The sequence below is a fragment of the Sceloporus undulatus genome, chromosome 1, assembly GCF_019175285.1.
Source record: "Sceloporus undulatus isolate JIND9_A2432 ecotype Alabama chromosome 1, SceUnd_v1.1, whole genome shotgun sequence".
Classification (NCBI taxonomy): Eukaryota; Metazoa; Chordata; class Lepidosauria; order Squamata; family Phrynosomatidae; genus Sceloporus; species Sceloporus undulatus.
The window spans coordinates 93,552,191-93,567,878 of record NC_056522.1 but is presented as its reverse complement, the minus strand read 5'-3'; the positions used below and the strand labels follow the sequence as shown (position 1 = coordinate 93,567,878).

The window sequence follows — 15,688 nt, the reverse complement described above, 5'->3', positions numbered from 1 at the left end:
CACTTGGTAGTACAAGCACCAGACAAAAACTCAGCAGGAAATTTAAAAACAATATAGGTAATTTAAAGATACTGCAACTATACACACGTTGTGGAATGAGAGTAGGAAGCATACATCTCTCCAGGAGTTGTTAAGCCTACAATTCCCAGATATGGAGCCCTGGTGGCGCAGTGGTTAAATGCCTGTACTGCAGCCAGTCACTCAAAACCACAAGGTTGCGAGTTCAAGACCAGCAAAAGGGCCCAAGCTCGACTCAGGCTTGCATCCTTCCGAGGTCGCTAAAATGAGAACAAGAAACAGTCACCACATATATGGTCAAGTGGGCACAAGAGATGGGGCATGAAATTTTGTTTGAGAACTGGGAAAATGCATGGAGAAAATCTCGTAAATTCACAGCATCTCAAGATCTTATTGAAAATCACATAAAAACAGTGAATAGATGGTATTATACACCATGTAAGATAGCTAAATATTACAAATTAAAAGATAACAGATGCTGGAAATGCCACAAGGAAAAAGGCTCCTACTACCACATGTGGTGGTCATGCCCTAAAATTAAAAAATTTTGGTCCAAAATTCATAATTGTATTCAAGAAATTTTTGGGATACAATTCCCGATATCTCCTGAACTATATTTATTAAATATGACATCATTTTTGGGGGAAGAAGCAGAAAGACGGTTATGGAGAATCATATTGTATTTGGTCACTGCAGCGAGAATTTTACTGGCAAAAAGCTGGAAATTGGATTTTACCCCAAGTATAGAGGAGTGGTTGAAAAAGGTAATAGAATATAAAGACATGGATATCTTGACCGCACTACTTAAGAATAAAGTAAAGGAAAAAAGAGAAATAGAATGGATCCCAGTAATTAATTATTGGATGGAATATAGACAATGATTTATGGGGCCTCATCAGTATCTATAAATTTGTTGCGCTGGATTGTATATGGGCTTTAGAAAATGTGATGCGTGAATTGCATATTATTTTTGGTTAATTTGAATATTTAACCGTTAAGAATAATATGTATAAAATGGTGATATAAGTAAGTGTAAATAAACATGTTAATTATGTAAAACCAAATAAAAACTATTAAAAAAAAAATAAAATAAAATGAGTACCCAGACTGTTGGGGGCAAATTAGCTTACTTGCTGTTCACCGCTATGATCTTTGGAATAGCGGTATATAAATAAAACAAATTATTATGATTATGATTATGATTATGATTATGATTATGATTATTATATTTAGCCTTTTTTGTCAGACCTCAGGTGCCACAACAAACTACAAATCCCATTATTCCATACAACGGAGCCATGGTGTTAAAGTGGTGTCAAACTGGATTATTTCTGCAGTACAGATGAAGCCCTGGTGGTGTTGTGCGCCTTCAAAAGTTTTCCGACTTATGGCAACACTAAGGCATGGGGTTTTATCATGGGGGTTTTCTTGGCAAGATTTGTTCAGAGGAGATTTGCCACTGCCTTCTTCTGAGGCTGAGAACATGTGATCTGCCCAAGGTCACACAGTGGATTTTACAGTGAAGCAGAGAATCAAACACTGGTCTTCAAAGCCAAAGTCCAATACTCAAACAACTACGCCACATTGGCAGCCTGAGACTTCCACAAATTCCTTGTGCCCCACCAGTCTCAACTGAAGAACCAAGAGCTCATGCATCCATTTGAGCCTCTACATAAAGATTTTCTCCAAATGTCTCTATTTCAGATCCACATTTTTCAACTCACTGCATGCTCCCTGCACTTGTTCTTTCAACCATCTACCTCCTGGTAATCCTAACTTAACAATACTCATTTTAATAACGTGCACGAACTATAATGCTGAAACTTATTGTCTGCTACTATGGGCTGTGCTAGTGCAAGGAGGTAGGGTTTTCTTAGGGTTAATAGGGTTGTGTGTGCTATGTATGTAGTGTGACTGCCATACAAAAGGTCCACTGCCTTTTCATATCCCACACCATCCCTTTCCAATTATTCGCTGTGATGGATAATCCTGATTATTCTTCCATTTTACTTTCTGCAACTAGTTTTGAAATGTCTTTGACTGGCCTGACAAGAAGTTAGAATTTTCATAGCTATAATCTGTAGCATACCAATATCACTTTGGTCAAGATTTGCAGGCAACTAAAATGTATATTAGGAGATAAAATAATGTTTTAAATGTCTCAACAAAATAGCCATTCTGGAAACCATGATGACTAAACTGAGGTTGTCATAATTTGACCACATAATGAGGAAAAATTAATCATTAGAAAAGACAATTATGCTAGGAAAGGTGGAAGGCAGTAGGAAGAGATGAAGGCCACATGCCAGATGGTTAAACTCGATCAGGGAAGACACTAGTCTGGGCCTCCAGGCCCTAAGCAGAGAGGCTGAGGACAGAGGGCCTTGGAGATGTCTCATCCACAGGACTGCCATGAGTCAAAATTGACTCGAGGGCAGTTAACAATAACAACTCAACAAAATGGCTATTTGATTTCCACAATACAGTTGCATAGCAAGCTTTTCCAAGGCTTCCATTATTATGTTTAAACTACTGAAATCACTTCAACCAAGACATACAGATTAATGATGGTAGACCACATGGACAAGTTCTATTCTTCCAAGCAACTATCTAATGTTTTTTATGTTCCTCAGTTCTAACAATAAGAAGAAAAAGAACATTTTTCTACAGAAATTCAGTGTTCAAAGAGAAAGCGGTTTGTGAAGCTTCCCCTTGTCACACAGAATTCTTAGTTATTGAGCATTACACAAACAATTTAAATTATTTAATTAATCAAAAATGATTTAGGTCAAGAGTTGTCAACAAAGGAAACAACACCATCTTGGGCTAGATGAATAATGATTTAAGTAACATGAGTTAAACCCTGTGAGTCAGAAATTAAAAACAGAGGTGAGGAAAATATTTTTGGAGCTAAACAATCATGGCAACATAAGGAAACATTGTTTTATGATGCAAAATACACAAGATAGCATAGTCTGGTGATTCTGAGTCAGGAAAGTATTTTGTATGTACTTATGTGCTGATTTGAAATTAATCTTAGTTTGCCATTCAATCAAGGCTAAAACAAGTTTTTGCAAAGTTTAGTACAACTGTAGTATTAATCTACAGGAAAAGAGATTCCACCTGAACATTAGGAGGAACTTCTTGATAGTAAGGATGTTCAGCAGTGGGACACACTCCCTCAGAGTGCGGTAGGACGTTATCAGGCAAGGGAAATTGGAAGTATAATTCAATGGCAATCTGAATGCAATCATGGGGTTTAACATTATTGCATGATAGACTTCCACACGCAATTTCGAGCAATGGGAAGTCAGTCCGAACGCAATCATGGGGTTTCACGTTATTGCGTGAGAGGTGATCAAACGCAATTTCGGGCAATGGCAAGTTATTTTCAGGCAAAGGGAAGTCAGTTCGAACACAATTCGAATTCACGTAAATTAGCTGAACTAGCGAATTCACATGAATGCGTTCTGGCCTCACTTTCTTTTCATTCGAAATTAAGAGAAATTCCTCCCGTGTGATAAACTCCGTAGACTCCCAAAACACACTGTAGAAATAATCCAGTTTGAGACCACTTTAACTCCCTTGGCTCAGTGCTTGGAAATCCTGTGAACTGTAGTTTATTGTGGCACCAGAGCTCTCTCTGACAGAAAAGGCTCAAGGTCTCACAAAACTTTCCAGAGTTCCCTAGTGTTGAGCCAGGGCAGTTAAACTGGTCTCAAACTAGATTATTTCTAGTAAATTTATAGCACTTTATAAATAAAGGTTAATAATAATAATAATAATAATTTCTACAGTGTGTTTTGGGCCAGAGTCTCCTTCTTTAGAGGAGAGCCATCTATTGGGGGTGCTTTGATTCTGTATTCCAGCATGGGGATTGGACTGGATGGCCCTTGAGGTTTCCTCCAACTCAATGATTCTAGGTACTACCCACCACAGCGTAATGATTTGAGCACTGGATTATGACTCTGAAGACTGGGGACTCTGAAGACTAGGGACTCAGCCATGGAAACCCACTGTGTGACCATTGACAAGATACTCTCTCAGTTTCAGAGGAAGGCAAAAGATCCTGGGATTGGTAGTTTTACAAGGTCTTTAGCCTTCTCTGCTAAAGAGGGCTGGTGCCTCACAAAACTAAAAAAATCCCAGAATTGTGTAGAATGGAGCCGTGACAATTAAAGTGGTATCAAACTGCATTATTTCTACCATGTAGATACATATACCCTTAGTACATTTATTTTTTGAAAAAAATATCCTCTGCTCCAATTATTTGTGACTTAAGAAGAAATTATGCCATGTAATAGCACTGAGATGGCACCCCATTTATTTCAGAAACCTATGGAGGTACTTCTTTGCCACTAATGGCCCTAATGCAGGGGTGTCCAACTTCGAAGGAGGTAGGGGCCAAAATTAAGATTGGCTAAGGTTGTTCGGGCCGCCAACAGCTTTAGGTGAAATGTAAGACATTTAGGTGAAATGTAGGACATTAAAATTGGGGGGGGGGGATGACCAAATAAAAGCTGGAAGCAAAATGCAAATCCATACTACTTAGCCATGCTCAAAATAGAGGACATCGTGGAATCCCTCCTCCTGGACAGGAAGGCTAAGATGAGGAACATGTCTGGGAAAAGGAGGGAAAATCTACTCACCCCACAAGGGGGAAAGGTGTCCCCTCCTTCCCTCCCCTCCCTTTCTTTCTTTACTTCCTCCCTCCTTTCCTTCCTTATTTCTTTCTTTCTTTCCTCCCTTCTTCCTTTCCCTGCTCCCTCCCTCCCTCCCTCCTTTCCTCCCTTCCTTGCTTCCTTCATTTCCATGCGTCTTTCTTTCCTCTCTTCCTCCTTTCCCTGCTTCCTTCATCCCTCCCTCCCACCCGCCCTTCTTTATCTTTTCTTCCTCCCTCCCTCCCTCCTTTCTGTTTTCTTTCTTTCCTTCTCCACTTCTTCGCTTCCTTGACTCTTTCTTTCTTTCTTTCTCTCTTTCTTTCTTTCCTTCCTTCCTTCCAGAGGAGAGGAGGAGGAGGAGGAGGATGGGGGAAAGAGACAAGGATGCCTACCCACCGCGTTGTCCTCCTCTGCAGATTCATTCACCTTTGAGCAACCTGGGGGTTTTGCCAGGCGGGCAGCCTTGCCAGTTGAAGGTGAACAACTCAGCAGAGGAGGAAGAAGACAACACGGTGGGCAGGCATCCTTGTCTCTTTCCACCATCCTCTTTTGTCTCTCCCCCATTGCTCAGCGGACAGCCTTGTAAGGAGGAGGGGGAGGACGGGAGAAAGAGAGGAGGATGCCTGACCACCGCGTTGTGCTCCTCCTCCTCCTCCTCTGCCGAGTCGTCTGCTTTTGAGTGGCTTTGGGGTTTTGCCAGGCGGGTAGCCTTGCCACTAAAAGGCAAAACCCCTAGGCCGCTCAAAAGCGAACGACTCGGCAGAGGAGGAGGACGACGACGCGGTGGTCAGGTGTCCTCCTCTCTTTCTCCCATCCTCCCCTTCACTCTCTAGAAGAAGGGCCCAAGGCTCTCTCGTGATCTCTAGCTCTCTTGCTGTCTGCTCTCTCACTCTCTTTCTGCCCTTCCGGCTGTCTCTACTGCTTGCCTGCAAAAAGCTCCTCCCTCTGGGCCTGCCTGGCCAATGGGGTCAGAGGAGCTGTAAGCCTGCCCCCAGTAAAAGCTCCCCTGGGAAGCAGAGGCGAACTCTGGGGGAAGAGCCCATTGCTCTCGTTCTCCAAAGCCCCATGCGATCAGGCGAGGACTTTGGGAGCCAGGACATCCCCCTCCTCCTGACAATTGGGCCCTGGGCCTCCAGAAATTCTTTGGTGGGCCGCATCCGGCCCCCAGGCCGCATCTTGTGCAGCCCTACCCTAATGGAACCACTGCCTACACAGGCAGTGGGATATGAGTCTGGCAGTAGTCCTCTTTTCTCTCTGTACACCAAACAAATTATTCTTCTCACTCAGTCTCTCTGAACTGCCCCTCTTATCTTTCTCCCTTTCTCAGCATTCTCAGCTGTTGCACCCATGAATACAAACACTCTTTTATCTCTACTGCACCACAGATCTGCCTTCACAACCTTTCATTTTGCTCCCTTCTGTTTCTGCTTCCTGACCAACAGGAGCCTCCCCAGCTCAATTTCTAAGTTATTCCTCCCTTTTTTCACCTATGCCACGTATGGCTCGGGGGGGGGGGGGGGTGTTTGCTAATATATACACATAGAAAGATCTAAACATGTCAGGTCTGGAACCAACACACAAAACCTATTTTGGTACAAGACTGTGAACTACTTTTGTACAAGATTAGCAATATTTCAATTTTAGAATGACTTCAGTTCTTCTAAAAGAGAAATTAATTTTCCTTCATTTAAACTGTACTTCTTCACTAATTCAGAATAAAGCAAACATAGTGTAAATTCCTTAAAGACAACAGATCATGACTGATCTTGGCAGCTAAGTAGGGTCAACCTTGGTTAGTACTTGCATGGGAGACTGCCAATTAATTCCAGATGCTACAGACTATATTTCAGAGGAAGGAACTGGCAAAACCACCTCTGAATGTTCCTTTCCTACGAAAACACTATTAAATGCATATGGCCACAGAGTGACAAAGTCCCTTCTGTAGTCTTTAAGCACAAAAGAATACTAAAATGTCTTCTAAACCTATGCAAGTGTGATCTGATGAAAATTCATTTGTATGTTCTGCTTAGTTGTGGAATTGATAAGAGTTGATGAGACTGAGTTGGCACCACATTTATTTAAGAAACTAGTGGTAACATTTTCTTGTAACTATCAAGGGGCCATAGCTTAGTGGCAGAACATCTCTTCATTTGCATTTCAGGCAGCTAGGTGGGACTCCTGAGTGGGACCCTGGAAAGCTACTACTGGTTAGTGACAACAATCCAGGGCTAGCTAGATTAATGACCTGGCTCAGCTTCCTGTGTTCCTGGTGGTAGTCATCACTCAAATTCTGGAGAGCATGGTCATGTAAACACTGAGCTCACACTAGCGGCATGCCGGCTGTTGTTCAAAACTACTGCGGCAAAAATGTTCCTTCTTAAAAAGATCTGACGTCATGGTAGTTAAATATAAAAGGGAAAGGAAAATTCCCATTCTTCCAGGACTTTTGCTGATCCTTTTTGCCATTAATAGTTTGTCAAGTGACTTTGTTGTTGCTGCTGTTAACTGTCCTTGAATCGGGCCCAACTCATGGTGACTCTGTGAATGAAACATCTCCGAGACCCCATTCTCCACTGCTTTGCTTGGATCCTGCAAGTTCTGACCCATGACGCCCCTAATTGAATCTATCCATATAGTGTGCAGTCTTCCTTTCTTTCCCCTACCCTCTACCTTTCCTAGCATTATTGCCTTTTGTAATGAGTCAAGCCTTCTCATGATGTGGCTAAAGTACAACGGCCTCAATTTGATCTTCTTGACTTCCAGGAAGAGTTCAGGCTTGATCTGTTCAAGGTCCCATTTGTTTGTTTGTTTGTTTGTCCATGGCATTCTCAGCATTCTTCTCCTGCATCACATCTCAAATGAACTGATTTTCTTCTTATCCATTTTCTTCATTGTCCAGCTCTCACATCCATACATAGAGATGGAGAATACAATGGCTTGGACAATTCTGATGCGCAGTTCAAGCTATATAATTCACATTTATCTCTAAAGTTTTCCTCTCAGGGAATATTAACAGGACCCTTCATCCAATGTTACAAAATGTTGTGAAGCTGCTGTCATCCTTCTACTTCCCTGTCCCTCTAAACCTGATCAACTCTCTGGAATAGATTTGTGAGGTGGGCAGGGGAGACAGAACTGCGTTGCAAATAATGACTATTATCCTGGTAGATGGACAACACTGGATGTAACAGAAAATAGCAATTCCTTAATTCTTTCCTACAATCCTCTGCCTTGATCCAACCAGAACTGCTGAGGAACAGAAACAGAGTACATTATTTCTATCCCGTGGGGTGAGGGACTTGCAGGCTTCCAGACATTTCAGCTTTCAATGCTCACCAGCCTCAGCCAGGATTGTCAATGGCAAAGGACTGTGGGAGATTCAATCCAAAACATCTGGAAGGTCAAAGGTTCCCAACTCCTCTTATAAAGAGAGGATGTGTGCACTGACTCTAAGGACCCATTCATATGAGTAATTTGGCATAGTGAGACTGTGGGTTTCTGTGGTTCTGAGCTGTTTCTGGGACGTACTGAAGTAGTTATGTGTCCTCAGCTAAGAACTCATGATCTAAATTTATCATTCCAGTGGTCAACACATTTTCAGCAGTAAACACAGTCTAAGTGCTCAATTGTGTACACTATATATGTAGTGTGACTGCCACACAAATGGTCCTATTGCCCACCAATCTGAGCCAAGATCTGCTTGGCCCATACATTGCGTGATACCAATAGACAGTGTCATATCCATAAACCTCAAGGCCACATCAAAGACTCTGAAAACAGAAATGGAAAAATGGGTGAACTGATTCTGAATAGAATGTTATCCTTCTGGCATAAAGTTCTAGGTGTGACTTCCTGCCGAGGCACCTATCACTAAAACAGCTATTCACCTTTGTTTAACAGCTTTTAGGTGCAACTGGCTGAAACAGCTGCAGAATGTATTGGCTGATTCCTATCTTCAGAACCAAGGAAACTGGAAACAACATGAGGTGTGATAAAACATTCTCATGACTCCCTCTTCCACAGCAAGGGACAAATATATTGTATTGGCTTTCATGAGGACTAGCAGTTTTACTTATAAAGTACAAAAATGCATGTATGTTACATTTTAAGGGCGCCATTGTAGAGTAGTGGTTTAAGCATTGAGCTATGACTCTGGAGACCAGGGTTTGAGTCCCTGCTCAGCCATGGAAACCCACTGGGAGACCTTGAGCAAATCACACTCTCTCAGCCTCAGAGGAAGGCAATAGCAAAACCCCCTGAACAAATCTTGCCAAGAAAATCCTGTGAGTTTTGCCATAAGTTGGAAACAACTTGAAGGCACACAACAACAACAACAACAACAACAACAACAACAACAAGTCACATTTTGCCAGCTTGGACAAATACCCTCAAAGATTGTATTTCAAGCTTCCATCTCCTTACTCAGCTTCCCAGGACCAATCTTTGACTCCACAGTCAAACTGGATGAAGAGCCTCCTCCCACTCTGACACATATTTCTAAGAAAAGTTTTCGAAATCAGGCATTTTTATATTATTTTCCATAGACTAGAGCATGTGTGTGCACATTTTTCAAATGTATACATTCTTCATTGACATTTTGACATTTTCCCACAATTTTTAAATTCAGTTTATTGTTTTACAAAGCACACTGGAGGCTGGGAAATCTACAGAGTTCTAATTGCAAAGTGTGACAGGATCTGCATTCAGTTTTGTACTTTGTAAGTTTTGACAGCTATGAACTGAGTAATCTCAATTAAAATGTGAACTCAATGAATTTCTCATCTATCTCTCGATTAAAATAACATCATCTCTGAACATGAAAGAGTCTGAATACCCTGAAGGCACCAGATCTTGGCTGATCTTGGAAGCCAAGCTGTGGCAGCCCTGGTTAGTACTTGGATAGGAGACTACAGGGGCTCTAAGCTATATTTCAGAGGAAGAAACTGGTAAAACTACCTCTGAGTATTCCTTGCCTAAGAAAACCCTACAAAATTCATGGGATTGCCAAAAGATAACAGGTGACTTGAAGGTACGTACTGTTTACACGTATCTGAACATATATGAATGGCATGGACAGTGAGACTCAAGTGGCCTTCCAGATGCTGTTGCACTCCAATCTGCAGCACTCTTCGCCACTAGCTACTACTAAGGTTGGTGGGAATTGTAGTACAACAAATGAAGGGCTGCATGATTGGCAACCAGATGAATGGAGAGCACTGGAAAGTACATTTTCTTCCTTAATGTGTTAACTAGAGATGGGCAATTCGTGGCCCTCCAGATGTTATTAGATTACAACCTCATTGTCTCTCAGCATTGGTTACAATGGCTAGTGCTGCTAGGAATTTGCAACACAACATCTAACAGGCAATAACATGCCTACCTTATGTATGTATAAATGCAACCATTTTATACAATGATGGGAACACATATAGCAGATTCCAGTTTAAAAGGTGCGATCTGATGCATTGAGTCATTATATTTAATTACTTATATACCTTGGCTCCAAATATATGGTGAATTGTGATGCACACAGAGAACAGAAGAAAGGTCCCACTCCTTACTTGCAAAGTGTGAAGAAGATATATTCACAATCACTACACACTTGCATTTTTGGAAATAGAGTGGCCCCCTGGTATCTACTGGGTTTATAAGCCTAAAATTTTATGCCCCAAAATTGACCCCCCAAATCCCAGGTTGACTTATTTACAGGTCACTATGGTAATGTGACAGCAGCTCTTTCAGATTTCCCAGTGCAGTTTCTTTTTCTCTTGAGCCAAACAGAAAGAGTCCTGGGTGATCGACTGATACTGTTGTTTGTTTAAGAATTTCTCTCCCGCTGGCACACCTCTCTGTCTGAAGGCTGAAACGAAAGCTCAAGGCTGAAGCAAAAAGCCTCAAAGAGAGCCCCTCTTGCTGCATGCACACATACATATACTGCAGGAGCCTCTAAGTTTTACCCTCAACCTATCCATGGGTCATGGCAAAATCCATAATTTTGGCCCACAAATCTGCCCTCAACTTATACATGAGGTCAACTTATAGTCAAGTATATAAGGCAGTTCCAGGGCCCCCTGTGAATACCAAAATCCATGCATGCTCAAGTCCCATTACTGTCAGCCTTCCATATCCATGGAATCTACATTCATGGATTCAACCATCCATGGCGTTATTTAAAGAAACAAAAACAAAACAAAACAAAAAGTCAAACCTTGTTTTTGCCACACACACACCATACACACTTTTTGCTATATTGTATATAGTGGGATTTGAACATCCAGGGATTTTGGTGTCCGCGGGGTCCTGGAAACAAATCATAGCAGATACCATGGTTCAACTGTATATACAATGGGGTAGTAAAATAGCGTCCTTTATATAAAATAGCAAAATCAAGGTTTTGAAGGCTTTCATGGCTGGAATCCATAGTTTTTGTGGGTTTTTCGGGCTATGAGCCCATGTTCTAGAAGAGTTTATTCCTGACGTTTCGCCAGCATCTGTAGCTGGCATCTCCAGAGAATGCTGGCAATAGAAGAGAGTTGGATACACACACACACATACACACACACACACACACACACACATTACTGTGTGACCCTGAGTAGGGAGGAGTGATTTCAATGTTAATCTGTGTATTGTTCTGTTGTTGACTGCACGGTCTTAGGGTGGAAGGATATGCAAAGAGGATTAGTGTCTGTTTAATTAGTGATCATTGTCTGCTGGGAAAGCCCCCCACCGTGTGTGGTTTCTCATTTGCATTTGCTGAGTCCTGATTTTGCTGTTTTCCAGGACTGGTAGCCAAACTTTGTTCACTTTAAGAGTTTCTTCTTTCCTGTTAAAGCTGTCCAGGTGTTGATGGATTTCAATGGCTTCCCTGTGCATTCTGACCTGATAGTTGTTGGCATGGTCCAGAATTTCAGTGTTTTCAAACAGCACTTTATGGCCAGGATGGTTTATAACATGTTCTGCTACTGCTGATTTTTCCGGCTGACTCAGTCTGCAGTGTCTCGTGTTCATTCAAACACGAATCAAGGAATCGTTCTCTGAAGATGCCAGCCACAGATGCTAGTGAAACGTCAGGAATAAACTCTTCTTGAACATGACCACATAGCCTGAAAACTCACAAAAAACTATAAAAATCAAGGTTTGCTTTTGGGAATGTGTATATATATTATTTTCAAGCTGTGGATGCACAAATCTGTGGATAAAGCATCCCTGGATATGGAGGGTCCACTATAGCACCAAAGATGCCTTTCGGAGCAATGCTGAGGACCAATGTTAACGCGATACAAAAGGAAGAAGGATGCCAATTATAAATGCACATTCTGTCCAGCATGAAGGAATTTTCACACATCATTATCTGGTTATAAGAAAAGCAAAGAAAAGCAGAAGGACGTTTTGCTTAACTAAGATGACAACAAAAATGTTCTTCAGAAATTAGATTTCTGTGAGTGTCACACTATCTTTCAGGCATACACCCAAAATCCTACCTTTGACAAAACCAGCTATCATCCTGGGATCCTGCTGGGATTGGCTACCAACTCTTCACTGAGTAGATGAGAGACAGACAAGGAACACCAAGTGTTGTAGGCTACACTTCAGAGGAAGGAACTGACAAAACCACCACTGAGTATTCCTTACATAAGACAACCTGATGAAATTCATGGGGTCATCATAAGGCCACAGGCGACTTGAAGACAGACATACACATTTCACTGAATGTGCCGTAGAGGCAAACCTATCTTCCTTTCTGCCCAATATGGAAAGCAGCCCTCCAGTTTACTTCTGAATTACAAGGCCAGGAAAAGCACATAAAGATGTATCAGACAAACCCGCTCAATTCTATTTATTTCTACTTAAGAATCCCTTTTGCCCTCAAGACTTCATTCCACACAGTGGGCTGAACTAAACACCCAGAACAACAACCAACCAACCAACTAACCAGAGACTGTACCCTCAAGACCATTCCCACAGCTGCCCATCTCTCATACATGGATATCACTTGGGAAAGTGGTGGGACGTCATTCCTCAGCCAGCCTTGCTCCCCGTATTTGCGTTCCCTCTGAGGGGGACCCACCATGGGGTTCAACAGGGTGTGAGTGGATGTGTTTTACACTGTTGAGCCAGCGTGGTGTAGTGGTTTCAGTGTTGGACTACAATCCCAAACACACTGCAAAAATAATCCATTTTGACACTGCTTTGACTCCCCTGGCTCAGTGCTAGGGAATCCAGGGAACTGCAGTTTGTTGTGGCACCAGAGCTCTCACAGAGAAGGCTAAACGTCTCACAAAACTACAGATCCTAGAATTGCCTAGCATTGAGCCAGGGCAGTTAAAGTGGTCTCAAATTGGATGATTTCTGCAGTGTGTTTTGGACCCATGACACTGGAGAGCAGGGTTGAAATCACTGCTCAGCCACAGAGACCCACTGGGTGACCTTGGGCAAGTCACTCTCTCTCTCAGGGTGACCAGATGTCTTCGCCGCAAAGGAGGCCAAGGCACCGCAAATTGTAGGCCACTCAAGAATATGTAGAACTGACCCAGGAAAAGCTAAAAACACTCATATACACATAAATCCATGCTTCCTAGTCATGCTCAGAATGGAGGACATTATGGAATGCCTCCTGACAGAATGCTGAAATGGCAAACTCCCTCTGAAGAAAACTGTCAAAACCCTATGACAGTGCCTTGTGTGCGTACATCTATGTGCGCATTGTTTGCCATCAAGTCCTTCCCAATTTGAGGTGAGCCTATCCTGGGGTTTTCTTGTCAAGATTTGTCCTGTTTGCCATTGCCTCCCCTTGAGGCTGAGAGTTTGTGACTTGTCTATCTTAATTATCACACATTTGCCCATGGTCACAAGGTTCCACAGAGTCTCATTCATTCGGAAACAACACAACAACAACAACAACAACAAAGCTCTTGGGGCGACTATGAGGCAGCCCGATCAGGATTTGTCTAGAGGAGGTTTGCCATGCGTGTTCCCTGAAGCTGAGAGTATGTGACCTGCCTACATTAACTGTCTATCTACCTCAGTGGACTAGTCCTCTGAACACAAGAAACTGTGATGGCTGTGTGGCTTCAAGTCATGTTCACTTATGGTGAACCCATCCTGTTGTTCTCTGGGGGTCAAGACCTGTCCAGAAGAGGTTTGCCATGGGCTCTCCCTGAGAGCGGCTGAGAGAGTGTGACTGGCCCAGGGTCACCCAGCGGCCTTCATAGAATCGCTTCCACTCAGAAACGAGACAACAACAACAACAACACTCTTGTGGTGACAATATCCTGTTATTTTCTCGTCAAGATTTGTCCAGAGGAGGCTTGCCATGGGAGAGTGCTGCGTCCACACTGGAGAGAGGACCCGGTTTGGCAGCGCTTTCACTCTTTGTTTGGCTCAAGTCCAACTCCCAGAATTCCATAGCAACGAACCAGTCAAAGAGTGAAAGCGCTGCCAAACCGGGTTCCCTCTCCAGTGTGGCGCAGCCAGGGCCTCCTCCTGCTGCTGCTGCTGCTGCAAAGGCGACCCACCGGCGTTGTAGAAGCGGTCGAGGACGGCGGTCTCTCCGAAGTCCAGCTTCCCGAAATGCAGCGCCTGGAGCTCGGCGCCGGCCGCCTCGCACGCCTCCCGCAGGCTCTGCAGGGCCCCGCTCTCCGCCGCCTGCAGCAGCCCGGGGCTGGCCTCGTTGATCACGTAGCACACCGTGGTCCGGCGCCCACTGCCCACGCCCTTGGCCCGGGCTTCGGGGCAGGAGGCGCTGCCGGAGTCCTCGTTCCAGAAGGCGCCCGGGGGAGGCTTCGCCGCTTCCCCCGCCGCCGCCAGCCTTCTCCCCGCCGGGGCCGCCTCCTCGCAGAGCAGCGGGCAGCCGCCCCCCAACATGGGCACCGAGAAGCTGATCAGGCCCCCTTCGCTGCTGCTGCTGCTGCCGCCGCCGCTGCTGTCGCTCATGCTTTCTCCTCCTCACTCCGCCCAAGGGAGAGAACCATGGCCCCCCGCGGCTTCCGTCATGGCGCCCTCACAGGCTCCGCGGAGGAGAGAGCGAGAAGAAGAAGAAGAAGAAGAAGGGCCACTTGTTGCATCCCGCCAGAGCAAGGAAAGGCCCCGCCTCGCCCCGCCTGGGAGGGAAGAGGAGGAAGCGCCGCCTGTTCCTCCAATGGAGGCCGGCGCTGGGCAGGCAGAGGAGAACAAGAGAAGCCCCGAGCGCCCCCCGCTGGCCAGTGCCCTCAACGCCGTCGTCTCTAGTGTTGGTGCCACACGGTGCTAAAACCATCCCTCCCTCCCTCCCTCTCTCCACCACTCACCTCCTCCTCACAGAACCCTCCATACACAACACTTGGTCTTTATTATTATTATCATCATCATCATCATCATCATCATTATTACTATTATTATTACTATTATTACTATTATTATTATTTCTAGCCTGCTCTTTCTGAACTGGGATTCAGAGCAGCTTCAAGGCATTAAAAAAAACAGTACAATTAAAAACACAGAAAAAAGCACACTCCTCCCTCCACATTTGCAGCTTTGACACTTCCAGATTTGATTAATACGTTCCCTCTAGGAATCTCTAGGTCCTCCTCCAGAGCAACTCTATGGTCAACGTTAACCAAATGCTGCACCGAAAGACCTAGAGATTCCTAGAGAGGTTTCCTCTCGAGTTAAAAACATGATTTATCTTTTATTATTTGCGGTTTTTCCACATTCACGGGGGTCTTGTGCCCCTAATGTGGAGGGACAAGTGTACATTAAAAAGGAATTACATTATTACAATATTAAAACAGATAGTTATTAAAAGAACAAAGATAAAACTATTACACTACATCAAATTTTTAAAATGGCCCAACATCCCAGCCTGCCCTTATAGCAGTTCCTTAAATGCGCATGTGAACAGGTAGGTCTTCACTGCTGGCGGAAGGCCATCAAGGAGGGAGCCATTCTGCTCTCCCAGGCAGAGACTTCCAGAGTCTAGGGACAGCCACCAAGAAGGCCCTCTCTCTCTCTCTCTCTCTCTCTCTCTC

The 15,688-nt window shown here is 43.9% G+C and overlaps 1 protein-coding gene across 5 annotated transcripts in view; it reads right to left on the bottom strand.

Annotated features, from left to right (window-relative positions):
• Positions 1–14,780, bottom strand: part of MAP3K5 (mitogen-activated protein kinase kinase kinase 5) — a 185,618-nt gene extending 170,838 nt beyond the window's left edge. For 2 of the 5 annotated variants that reach the window (XR_006104366.1, XR_006104365.1), the window contains exon 1: positions 14,198–14,780. Coding sequence is in view for 1 of the 5 variants with exons in the window: in XM_042471108.1 (XP_042327042.1) it covers positions 14,198–14,615 (418 nt within the window). In the remaining 4 variants the exon portion in view is untranslated. The remainder of the gene's footprint in view (positions 1–14,197) is intronic. The other 3 variants (XR_006104363.1, XR_006104364.1, XM_042471108.1) reach the window with 2 other exon arrangements.
• Between the last annotated feature and the right edge of the window lie 908 nt (positions 14,781–15,688).